The sequence below is a fragment of the Argentina anserina genome, chromosome 2 (assembly GCF_933775445.1).
Source record: "Argentina anserina chromosome 2, drPotAnse1.1, whole genome shotgun sequence".
Taxonomy (NCBI): domain Eukaryota; kingdom Viridiplantae; phylum Streptophyta; class Magnoliopsida; order Rosales; family Rosaceae; genus Argentina; species Argentina anserina.
In genome coordinates, this window is record NC_065873.1 from 25,216,897 (window position 1) to 25,230,479 (window position 13,583).

Sequence of the window (13,583 nt, forward strand, 5' to 3'; positions counted from 1 at the left end):
ATTTCATCACCATCTTCTTTCTCATGTGCAATGTTGGGTTTGATTTTGAGACGGTATATGAATCCTTATTAGAATGTTAGGTCAAATATAATGTAGACAACGAGCTCTTTTTTTCTATGCTGCTCATGCTGGGTTTTGATTTGGCTTTACTAAGTTTAGAATTCTCAAAAGGGTGAATCTATGTCTTCTATACTTGATATGGTACTTCTACCCTGGACCATATTTAGATTTGAGGAAACTTAGGTGAATTACAGATCCACAGCTGTGATGCTTCTGCCATTAAATCTATTCCAAGTTCTGATCCACTGGTGGTCCTTTAACTCTGCATTTTTCTGGTCAGACAGAAACTATGGATAAGGCTACTTGATTAGAGGGTCATGGCACACGTGAGACCAACTGTTTGGTATGCACGATAGACGGCTCTAAATGTCCATAGAACTTGATTACAAGGGCAACCTTCTGATGGTCCATAGATATTTGCACCGCCTATAGATTTTGTTGCTAAAATGGCCCCTGGTTTTGGTCTTTTGGACATGTTGCCATTTCTGTTTCGGGGTATGCAGAAGATGATGATGCCCTTTCGGTTACATTATATTAACAAAGGCCTTCCATGCCCATATGCCCTTTGTCTCTTTGTCATCACCAATTTCTAATTCCGAGTGAGAATCAAAAACTGGTGCATCCAATGAAATATATTAACCAGAATCGTGATTCCTAATGTTATTTATTATTATGAAACGTGAGGGAGGAGAGGAAGTTGTTGGATTGGAAATTATTTGTGTTAAACCATTGCTTTCCAACCCACCGGATTCCACTACTCAAAGTTGTGCAGAAAAAATCAAACTATTTTAATTTCTGGATAATGGGCATCCCACATTGGAAATGTAGTGATTGAAGTCTCACATCAATAAGATTCCTTAAAAACAAGAAGACAAGGAGACTTAATATCCTACGGAAAGTATGAAATCCATAGTATTTCTATCACTAAGCTTTAGCACTTTTCCAGCTGAGCTGACTACAAGAACCCAAATGCTTCAGACGATGAGCTATTTGGAAAATTTACCCAAAACCAGAAACTACTAGGACAACAGATACACGAGAGAGTAGGATGCAAGAGACATATAATTAGAGGCAAAAGGGGAAACTCTAAGGAGTGGTACACTACAAAATTTACATATCTTGAGAGGATAACTATAGCTAAGCAGGCCAATATTGCCAGGAAGAACGATTTGATCAGATAAGAAAAACCACTGCATTGTATGTATCCAAACTGACTTCTCAGCTCCCTTGGTTCTTAGTCGACATCCGTTTGAGAAATTCATAGGTAGTGACCATTGTTGTAGCAGACATAGCCATTGAAGCCCACCTTGGTCCTAGTCCTCTGTAACAAGCACCAAACCCTCCTTCCCTAACCAAATTTCTTACAGTCTGCGTTACTGTTAATGGTCTTCTCTGACCATTTTCTTCTCCATCCAAAACTTGTAGCCTTGTCTTGATGGTATCCAAAGGCATTGTAATCAAAGCTGAAACACCACTAGCCATGGCTGCACTTAACCCCTGAACTGCCAACATTGACTTGCAATCAGGCTTAAGATTAGGCGACCCATTCTCATCTTTCTTGCACATGTAGCAACCAAAACCACCCCATAGGAGTCTGTGTGCCACAGAGTAAGAAGCCCACCAAACCGCATTAGACGGTGCATAAGTTAATATCGAAATCCCAAATCCCCTATACAATCCTCTGAACCCATCTGCGCCTACAATTTTCCTAAACGCATCGAAACCATTCCTATACTGATATGAACACGAGCCCCCACCGGGGACACTGCTATTGTTGCTGTAGCTGCAACCCTGAACCATTAGTCTCTGGCTCACAACATCAATCGGGGTCCAAACCAACTGCGCCGCCATGGCGGAGCTCAACCCTGCAGCAGCATTAGCTATAGCCATTGCAGTAGTATCCGAAAACCCCAATTGCACAGTCACAGTCCCAACATTGCTCTTGGTAACCTCAAGAGCTGTCATGTAGAGAGCTCGTGCCGGAATTGTACCCATCAATGAGGTCCCAAAACCTCTGTAAAATCCTCTGGGCCCTTCGTGGCGCATGATGGAATACGACATCTTGAAGCTAGAGACTTGAGGAAAGGAGACCTGCTGCCGAGTCTTTAAGACCACAATTGGGTACAGAGCAGCTGAAACACCAGAAAACAAAGCAGCACCCAGAAAGAAAAACTTGGACTTATCAAGCATATGCCAATCTATATCTGCCGGGATATGAATCTCCGAAGGCGAATCATCCTCGGCTGTGCTTAAGCTCATCTTAGCCACTTTGAAAAATCAACTAAACAACCAAAAACCCCCAACTCAAAAATTTGTACAACTCCAAACTAATCTGAACTCAAACTTAAACTGAGGGGCATAGTTTGAACCCAACTATCTGATACAAAAGCTAAGCAAAGCTAGGAAATGAAGTAAAAATGTGATCTTGGAGCTTGTTTCTGAATCCAAAAAAGATGAAAAAGATTAGAGCTTTTTAGTGTGAAAAGCTTAGTAATTTGGAAGTGGGGTTTTCTGGGTATTGGGTTTTTTTCTCTTGCGCAACCAGATTGGGGAGGTACGGACGTGGATCAACATAAATGGGTCGAACATTTCTGGAAGTAAAAACACCAATGAATACTGTTCCTTCTTACCAGGAGAAGACCACCAGGGCTCATCGTGTTCCTTCTAGACCTTCATCAATCGACGGTGGAGATTTGATCCAATCCCAGCAAGGGAAAAAAAAACCTAGAGAGACCGAAGCTGAGAGGAAGAGAGAGGATCACAGAAAGCGAAGTGGATTAGTGAGAGAGAGAGAAGAGAGACAAGATTTATGGAATTTAGAGAGGGTTTTGCGGATCGATGAAGTGGACACGTGTCGGTTATTATCTCGACATTTCTAGATAATCGGTAATAACTTTCCCCTTCTCTGTTTTGAGCAATTTACCTGATTAGAGTTTCCATTTTTGTTTGACTGTTTGGTCTTCATTAAATCTACTATTTAATTGGGTATCTACTAGTGCTAATTCATTGAAAATGTTTACTTACTTGTAGTGGAAAAATAACTAAGTGACAAACACAACGATATGAGATCAGATTTGCCTAACAGTGACTATATAATCCTGATTTGATGAATTTGCATTAATTGTTATAATGATTTTTTATCTGAATTTGTTATAATGATATGTAAGTTTAGAGTTTTTTTTTTTGAGAAATAGTTCTTAAAAGGAGCTTGAACTGTTGTGATAGTGTGGTATATATGTCTTGGTACTGAAATGGTTTGTAATACTGCCTCTGCCTTAATGAATGTTTACAATCAAAATTGACCTATTATGTAATTGAAAGAGATCAACTTTGGCTTTTATTCTTTCACTATCATTTACTCATAAACTAGGACACCTACATTCCTAACATACTGAATTATTAATTTGACAAATACCTAACTTAGTTTTGAACATCATACAACTGATTTTGACCTTCTTTATTTTTGGTTCAGAGATTTTGACCTTTAACGTACAATGTGCGCGCTTGCCATTCATTTGTACAAATCAAATATCTCTTCTTTCTTTTTTTGGATACATCAAATATCTTTTTCTTTTTTTTATATACATCAATTCAATACAACAAACCTTCAACTATTCAGGCAGCTCGTTCCTTTATTGGGCCAAATCCCATCATAATGCAGCCCGAAGCTACAATGAAACCAACAGGGCTGTTGATTTTAACTGACAACCCAATAACTATTGAGCATCTAACAGTAGTATTTCTAGTTTGAAGTAATGAAATAGATCTTTTGATTGAAAAAAATATAGTAGTAACCTACGTATTAGAGTGTTGAATTAAGTATTGTAATGTAACCTACCTATCACTCTGTGTAATCGTGTCATTCTTATGTTCGTGTAAAAATGAGGTTGAATCTTGCCATCATTTTGTCAATAGTGGTACGAATTCAGATGATTACAATATCTATCTTAAATATGATAAACACGGTTATGGCGGATTGGAGTACAGTATTTCTGTAACTAAAATAAGCTGCTAATTACGAACCAATGTAATCTACTGATCTTCACGGCTGGACCATAAACTCCAACACGAAAACCAGATCTCCATGATCAAAGCATTTCCACGGCCAAAGGCAGACACTGTTTCGGTTATAACTACCAGTCTTGACTTGGACAAATCAGAAATAGAGCCGGATGACTGAAACTGATGGCGAGGTTCATGGCTTTTGTCACTGATCGATAGAAAAAACCAAAATGTCAAGTCTTTACCCTGGAATTTCATATTTTAGATGCGTATATCTATTCTTATTCTTAAGATGTGCACTAGATTGATTGCGTCATTAATTTGAGTGTTAGACTTTCGTTCATTACCGAGTGATATACTATAAATGCGACTTGAAATGGTCATCTCACCAGATAGTCCCCTCCTAAGTATTACACAGATTTAAGAATACTTAACACAATAAATTTTATCGCCCTCTTCAAAGAAATTGTCAGCAAGAAACAGTTGGCTCATCAGGAAGCTGCTTATAAACAAAGTACGTACGTAAATCCTAACAGACACATACGTACAGTAATCACTATGGAGGGCATGGGAGACTTGCTTTATGAGGCAGCACAAGAAGGCAATCTAGCAACCCTAACAGATTTGCTCAATCAAGATAGACTGGCCCTCGACAGGTTTGTCGTCAATAGTTTCTCCGAGACTCCTCTGCACCTAGTGCTGCTAGGGCAACTGCGGATGAGGGAGGGACTGTATTCCATTTATGTGTGAAACATAATCAGCTGGAGACTATTAAGACTATGCTGGAGATCATGGATGATTACGATCAATTTCTGAATGCTAAGGATGATTATGGAATCACCATCTTGCATTTGGCAGTTGCTGACAAACAGATTGAGGTATGTAACCATGGATTGGATTGTTGTAAAGTCAACCTATTGACAAGCAAGTTAATTGCTTCTATTAGTCCTACACACACACACACATATATATATATATATATATACTCACACAAAAAAAAAAACAGAAAAGTAGCTGTTTAATTAGGCTGCACCAGGCCACCAGCACGCGCACACACATATATATATATACTCAGACAAAAAAAAAACAGAAAAGTAGCTGTTTAATTAGGCTGCACCAGGCCACCAGCTGTCTCCAGTATATAGTAGTTGTTAAAGGTTTGGATCAAAGACACAATTATACACAGGTTTTTTACAATTCTTGTGAGTTTTTGATGTTAAAACTTAAAACATCCAATGTCTCATGTCTGGAACATCACTTTTCACTTTCATATGTTAACTAATTTGTTGGATAATTAATTACGTATTATACAATATATATATATATATTGGGATTATTTGTAAGCTAGTGAGACGTACTCTAAATAACTTGACTATATATGTCCTTCATCAGCTGCAATATCTACATACATGTGAAGTTTTATCTAATTGACTGTAAATTTATAGTATATATACCTCTTATTTCCCTATCTAGTAGTAAAGTAGTAAAACCACCTACGTACGTAAATATGGTCGATATGCATGTTGGAGAGGAGAGATCCCACATCTAAGAAGTGACAAAGAAAATAAAGCTTATAAGTGGGTGGATAATAACCAATTGTACCGAGGCCTTTTGTGATTAAAACCCAACACCTGTGAAGTGGCTAAGTTGGGACAATATCGGTACAGTTGGTCCACGGGCCACGCTTGTCGCTGTTTAACATGGTATCAGAGCGGGTCCCTCTCCAGTCGCGCCTCCAATCTGTCGTGGGCCCGAGTTGGGTGCCACTTTGTCATGGGCCCAAGATGGGTGTCATTATCATGTCATCGGAGAGTTTCCGATTGGATGGTCACCAAGTGTCGTTGGTTACTGGACCTTGGTTTATTTCGTCCCAGTACGTGGGATGTTAATATGTCACGTGCAAACTTAAAAATTAGTTGCACGTGAGGGGGCGTGTTGGAGAGGAGAGATCCCACATCTAAGAAGTGACAAAGAAAATAAAGCTTATAAGTGGGTGGATAATAACCAATTGTACCGAGGCCTTTTGTGATTAAAACCCAACACCTGTGAGGTGGCTAAGTTGGGACAATATCGGTACAGTTGGTCCACGGGCCACGCTTGTCGCTGTTTAACAATGCATGCTTGGTAGACTAAACATGCATGGATTTCCAACTTGCAGACTGTAAGGCTTTTGCTTATGAATTATAGTGCGGAGGTGAATGCCGTAAATGCAAACGGCTTCACAGCACTGGACGTTCTCGCACAGAGTGGTAGAGATGTGAGAGATTTTGATATTTCAGAGTGCCTACGAGGAGCTGGAGCATTAAGAACTGGTCTAGATAGAAGCACCAACAATAACCACATCATGATGAACTTGCTCTCATCACACAGAACTACTGAATATACAGGCGCTAATAATTATAAACACAACATCAGTAAGCCGGGGCCAGTGGACTGGATTCCAAAGAGGAGAGACACATTGATGGTTGTGGCATCACTGATCGCAACCATGGCGTTTCAATCTGGTCTCAACCCTCCCGGTGGGCTTTGGCAAGACGACTCGTCGAGCCACGATGCAGGACAAGCAATTATGGCTTTCAAGTACCCTAATGAATACCGGTGTTACCTCTCTGCCAACACTATTGGGTTCATTGCCTCCCTAAGCATCATCTTGCTTCTGATCACAGGGTTTCCTTTCCAGCGCAGGTTCTTCATGTGGCTTTTAACTGGCATTATGAATTTGGCGATCACATCCATGGCTTTTACTTACGCCGAATCGATATTCATTTTCACGCCAAAAGAACAGAAAAGCAGTGTAAACAAAGTGATCAAGTATGGTATATTTGCGTGGTCCTTCGTCATGTTCCTTCTGTTGTTGCTGCATACCCTACGTCTCTGGGAAATTTTGATTGACAAGTTAATGCCGAAAAGAAGAGAGTACGTCCTGCCATCACAGATAGTTTGCCCTAAATAATAACCACACCATCAGTGATATGATCAAAGCTATGTGCCTATGTATATATAATACTTACGTTTATGTGTAATATTTGGTCTCGATTTCTTATCTGTATTGTTCCAATTTTATCAGATGTCCCGATGAGACGAGTTTCACTTTGTTCTTCATAAGTCCGCACTTGCTTCATATACGTTCTTTGTGTGTCTATGCAAACCTGACTACCTCCTCGATCAGCTTCCATATAGCCTTGGCCATTTAGGAACCAAATGCATTCAAATATTTGCTTTTCTTGGTTCATTGGTTTATTGACTTTATTACATATTGTGCTTGACTCCTCAGGGAGCAACACGTACGTAGAGTTTCTAGATGAGTAAGGTCTGGTCCAATTTGAACGCGGAGGAGGGTGCCTATCAAAAACTTAAAAAAACTTGTTATCGCCAATTTTTTGGGAGAATTCTGCTATACGCTGCTGCATATTATGCATCAGTACTTTCATCCACAAATCATCATCCCACACCCACTGTGCATTTTATCAAACCCTTCCTTCATCACACACAAGTGTGTGTATAATATACCCTGCTGCACAGCAAACAAACCCAATCTTTGGCACCTTAACGTGTTAACAACTTAACGATAACCAAAATATAATTAAAGAGATGGTCCGGGAGAATTATTATTATACTCTTGTGAGTGTCTTAGTCTAATAGGTTTCCTGTTAGGAGATAGTTAGCATCTCCGTAGTAGATTAGGACTCTGAATCCTACGGGATTGTGGTTTTGTAATGCCTATATATAAGCCCCCATATCATTCAATAATATACAATTTTTCATCATGCATCATGTTATCACACACTTTACCCTAAAACCGTGAACTTTTAGAGCCCTAGAAATTTTTTTTCACCGCCGGCCGCCTTCGTCTCCGGCTTTCTTCGCTCAAGAGAAGCTACTCCCGTCTTCTACAAACCTTCAAAGGTAAATTTTTCATAAACGTTCATGCTTTTGAACGTATATATATATATATATATATTATATCGGGCGCTATTAGCCTTATTCTTGTCTTTATTCCGACATTTCTTATAACGCCGATGAGACTATAGAGGGATGGGTTTTCCCTCTTGGTTGATGTTGTCTGTGTGACGGTTCTGGGGGAGTCACAATTGTTTTGAAAGGAAAGCTAATCGATTTTCGTGTGGTCGCCTGAGTGCACCGCTATTTTGGGTGTGATCGTGAGTACCGCCGTTTGTATCGATTTTACTTGTGACCATATACGTCACCCCTTCTAATTCCTATTATACTTGAATCTAATCGATTCCGTATTCGTTTTTGTAGATGTCATCGCCATCTCGACCGGAATTTGACCTTCTTGATCTAGAAGGAAATGAATACCACCGCTGGGTTTCAGACATGGAGCTCGCTTTCGAGAGCCAAGGGATCAAAGGCATGTTTGCCGACCCTCCTGCTTATTTCCCACCCATGGCCAAGACTCAAACTCTCATCTTCATGAGACGTCACATCCATGTAACTCTCAAGAGGTAATACTAGAACGTAAAAGATCCTAAAGAATTATGAGACAAACTACGCTTGCGGTACAACAACGTTCATGATAAGCTTCTCCCTGAATTGACTATTAGATAGGATTATATCCGTCTATTGGACTATAAGAGAGTTGATGACTTTAATCAGGATATGCTATGTCTGCAATCCGATCTTGGCACCGTTGGTGTCATCAATACCAACCTAGATTTTCTCAATAAGACATTGGACACGTTTCCAATTAACTATGAGGTTCAAGCTCATACATACCGCACTCATGTAGAGGAATGGAAAATCCGGTCTTTCGCTAAGAAGGAGAGACATTATGAGATTCTTCTCAATAACAACAATAGACATGTTGACACTAAAAAGATTTCTACGCCACAGTCTAACTATGGGAAAGCTCATAAGCAAAAGAATCAATCAAAGAACGCTCCATATCAGCACCAAAACAACAACTCTCGTGGTGGGAGGCAATAAGGCCAGTCTCGGCCTAAGTCCAATACTTAGACTCGTGATGGTGGCGGTGGCGCACCCTCCGGGGGAGGCCGTCCCCGTCCCAAACCTCAAGGAGGTCGTGCGCCTCCTCATGCCTCCACCTCCGGTAATGGCAAGTCTACATGCTTCAAATGTGGCTCATTTAAGCACTTTAATCGCGATTGTCGCGCTAGCAAAGATATGATCAAGGCATACTCCGCCTACAAGAAGTTTCTACAACCCGAATCGAATCATGTGGATGAGGACCCTGAGATCGAGACTCATCACATCTCCATGAAGCCAGAGCCCCTTGCTCTAAGGCTAAGCCTCCGGCCGCTACTATGGATACTCCCGACTTTGATTAGTCGTTTTAGCTTCTTCAGCTTTATGAATTTAAGTATTGTTATGGTCGACCGCCATTGTTATTTTCAATGACTTTATAATAGTCTTTTGATTTTGGAATTAGAAGTTCATGTGTGATGTATTAAAGATTGGCATTCAATAAAATTTCTCATTTTCTTGCTTACAAGACATCTCTTTGAAAATTTTATTTACCTTACACTTAGCATGATGATCAACGTGTGCAACTCACGTGGTTTTTAAATTGGATGTTTTTTGGTAACATGGGACTCCAATAGCACTACATTGTGAATTTGGAACTTCAAAATTGGAAAACGGACCTCGGAACGTTGAAAACGACGTCGTTTGCCCTTGGCCGTACCCGGTTACTGTTCCGACGTATTGGCCGTCTTCCGGCCACTTTCTGGCGTTTCCGGCACCGCCATCCGGTTTTCTGTCAGCGTCCTATGTCAGACCTAAAGCTCCGGCCGTCGCCGGCCAGTTTTTTGGCAATCGGCGCCGCCGGTTTCCGGCCAGTTTTCCGATGATTTTTTCGTCGTTTCTCGTCATTTTTCCGGCATATTTCCAGCAGTTTTTGCTACCACGTTTTCCTTGTCCAAATTTCACCCGGTTTTGAGTCATTTTGACATGATTTTCCAGTTCGTTTTTCCGGTTTTCTCCAAGTCCATTATATGCACTCACCGACATTCTTTGTGTGCGTTTCCACACCATTTTTTGATGGTTTTTACCACCCTCGTTTACTGTTTTGTATTTCACTGCTTCAATACCATGTTTTCCAACTCTTTAGTTGAAGAATGTAGTACTATTGCCATGTGATACATTCGATGACATCGCACTTTGTTCTGATTCCCTTTCTTACAATATTCTATGGTATATTATATAGAATTGTTCCCGTGTCGCTGACTCTCTTAATTATCATTTTATAGATGTCCAACGCCGAAATCGAATGTCTAGCTGATTGCAGAACCACCCACACTATCCTACGACACATGCAGTTGTTCACGGATCTAGTGTTCTCGACTTCTTCGATGACTACAATGACTGGCTCGAAATCCATCATTCAAGGAAGAGGCACCGCTTCTTTCATGTTTCCTAATGGTACGACTCTCAACGTCGTAGACGCGCATAAAGAGCCGAAGTCTCCCCACACCTTGCTAAGTTTTAAGGACATACGTGCCAATGGTTTTCACCTCGATACTTATGTTGAGAATGAAGATGAATATCTTTGTGTTTCCTCTAAGAAAGCAGGCCAGCGTCGCATCTTAGAGAAGATGAAGAGTCTCGGGAATGGTTTGTATCTTACATCCATTCGAATCTTTGAATCATATGCGGTTGAACGCAACTTTTGTGATTCGGACTCTTATATGCTTTGGCATGCCCGTCTCGGGCATCCTGGACGTGATGTGATGATTAGAATTCTTAAAAATTCACATGGTCATCCATTTTTCAAGTCCCGGAAGCGATTGGAGGATCACCTCACATGTGCACCGCACGGTGTGGCCGAGCCTGCCTCTCTCGGCAGCTCCACAGCTTTTATGCCATTCGTGGCGGCATCCCCTCCTTCACAGGAGCCTGTGATGCCTCCTGTGATTTCTAATGCCTCCATGGCGATTTCTGATGCCCATCGCTCGTTTTGCAAAGCTTGTTCTCTTGTTAAATTTCAAGGAAGTCATTCTTTTGCTAAGGCTTCGACCGAGAACATTCCATTCTTACAACGTATCCAAGGTGACATTTGTGGACCTATTCAACCAGAATGCAGACCTTTTCTATATTTTATGGTATTAGTTGATGCATCGACACGTTGGTTACACGTCGCTTTGCTATCCACAAGGAATGCTGCATTTACTAAGTTATTAGCTGAGATCATCAAACTTCGGGCTCACCACCCCGACTATCCTATCAAATCCATTCGTTTGGATAATGCCGGAGAATTCACCTCCAAAACTTTTGATGATTACTGCATGTCTATTGGGATCAAAGTTGAACATCTTGTTCCTCATGTTCATTCACAGAACGGTCTAGCAGAGGCTACCATCAAGCGTATTCAGCTTGTTGCTCGGGAAATGGTTATGGGTACTAACCTGCCAGTCTCTGCGTGGGGATATGCAATGTTGCATGCAACGACACTTATTCGTTTCAGACCCGTGGCTAACCAAACGTTAGTGCGTACCAGATGGTAATTGGTTACGAACCCAATATTTCACACTTACGCATTTTTGGTTGTTCCGTCTATGTGCCCATTACGTCTCTACTGGGTAGTAAGATGGGTCCTCAAAGACCATTAGGTATCTATGTTGGCTATAATTCCTCAACGATTTTCCGCTACTTAGAACCAACCACCGGAGATCTCTTTACTGCAAGATTTGTAGATTGTCACTTTGATGATACATGCTTCCCGTCGTTAGGGGGAGATGTGAATGTTATCATTCCAAATGAACGTTAGGAATTGACGTGGTGTGTCCCCACTATGTCTCATTATGATCCCCGCATTGCTGAAAGTGAGTTAGAAGTGCAACGCATTATCGACCTCCAAAAAGTCGCGGATTTAATGCCCAACGGTTTGTAGATATTGCTAAAGTGACGAGATCGAACATACCCGCTGCAAATGTACCGGCACAGTTAGATGTCCCGAAATACGGACGTGGAAGACAAGCTCTTGGACCTAACAACGTTGGCACCGCCCCTGACAGTGGGACGGAAGCCGGCGGCGGCACCACCGTACGCCGTGGTGTTGCCGGCGCCCCTTGTGGCGACGATGTCGAGATGGCTCGGCAAGGAGCAGCTTCGGCCTTGGCTCCTCAAAGGAAAAGGGGGAGACCGATAAACTCTAGGGATTCAAAGCCTAGAAAAAACCGAATGACCAAGGCACAACGTGTCATCAACGATGAATCACTATCGTATAAAAGTTGTCTCTGATTACAGCTATGTCCATGAATCAACTCAAGTGTTACTGTGGGATGCTATGAAACCTTGTTTGATGCCAGAGAACAACAAAATCTCGGTGAACTACACAAGTGAGCAATCGGTCCGAAACCGAGCCACTACATGCATTGATGACATTTTTGCTTATTCCGTCGCACATGAGATCATATCTGAAGACGACGTTGAACCTCGCTCTGTAGCGGAATGCGAACGCAGATCAGATTAGCCGAAGTGGAAGGATGCAATCCAGGCAGAACTTGACTCATTAGCGAAGAGAGAAGTCTTCGGAAAGGTTGAATTGACTCCAAGAGATGTCAAACCAGTTGGATATAAATGGGTCTTCGTTCGTAAACGTAATGAGATGAACAAGATTGTGCGTTATAAGGCAAGACTCATGGTGCAAGGATTCTCACAACGACCTGGTATTGACTATGAAGAGACTTATTCTCCTGTTATGGACATCATTACCTTCCGCTACCTAATTAGTCTGGTAGTGTCCGAAAGACTAAACATGCAGCGTATGGATGTGGTCACAGCTTATCTCTATGTGGATCTTGACGCAGATATATACATGAAAGCTCCAGAGTGACTACCTTTACCTCCATCAAATACCTCCAAACCACAGAGTACGCATGCGGTCAGATTACATCGTTCGTTGTACGAGTTGAAGCAATCCGGAAGAATATGGTACAATCGGTTGCATCGATACTTGGTGAGAAGGGGATATAAGAATGATGAACTATGCCCGTGCGTGTTCATACGAAAGACAAAATCCAGATTCGTTATCGTTGCGGTCTACGTTGATGACATGAATATAATTGGTACTCTTGATGAGATTGAAGAGACCATGTCTTATTTGAAGTCGGAATTTGAGATGAAAGACCAAGGGAGGACGAAATTATGTCTCGGCCTTGAGCTTGTGCATAGGGCCAACGACATCTTAGTCCATCAGTCGAATTACACGCAGAAAATGCTTCGACGTTTCAATATGGATCTATGTAGTCCATTGTCTACTCTCATGGTCGTCCAAAGTCTAGATATCAAGAAGGATCCATTCCGTCAAGAATGATCAATTCCGTCCTAAAGAGGATGATGAAGAAGTTCTTGGTCCTGAAGTTCCATACCTTAGTGCGATTGGGGCACTATTGTATCTTGCTCAATATACTAGACCGAACATATCTTTCACAGTGAACTTATTAGCTAGATTTAGCAACGCGCCTACACTACGTCATTGGAATGGAATCAAGCATTTGTTTTGGTACTTGAAAGGTTCCCTTGACATGGGATTGTTCTAC

General features: G+C 41.4%; 1 protein-coding gene and 1 pseudogene across 1 annotated transcript; one reads left to right on the top strand and one right to left on the bottom strand.

Annotated features, from left to right (window-relative positions):
- Positions 1-947: 947 nt before the first annotated feature.
- Positions 948-2,834, bottom strand: LOC126783098 (uncharacterized). The gene has a single exon (XM_050508498.1). It carries the CDS (start codon positions 2,317-2,319, stop codon positions 1,279-1,281), a length of 1,041 nt encoding a protein of 346 aa, XP_050364455.1. The 5' UTR covers positions 2,320-2,834; the 3' UTR covers positions 948-1,278.
- A 1,786-nt stretch (positions 2,835-4,620) lies between these two features.
- On the top strand, positions 4,621-7,011 carry LOC126783105 (ankyrin repeat-containing protein BDA1-like; annotated as a pseudogene).
- The last annotated feature ends 6,572 nt before the right edge of the window (positions 7,012-13,583 follow it).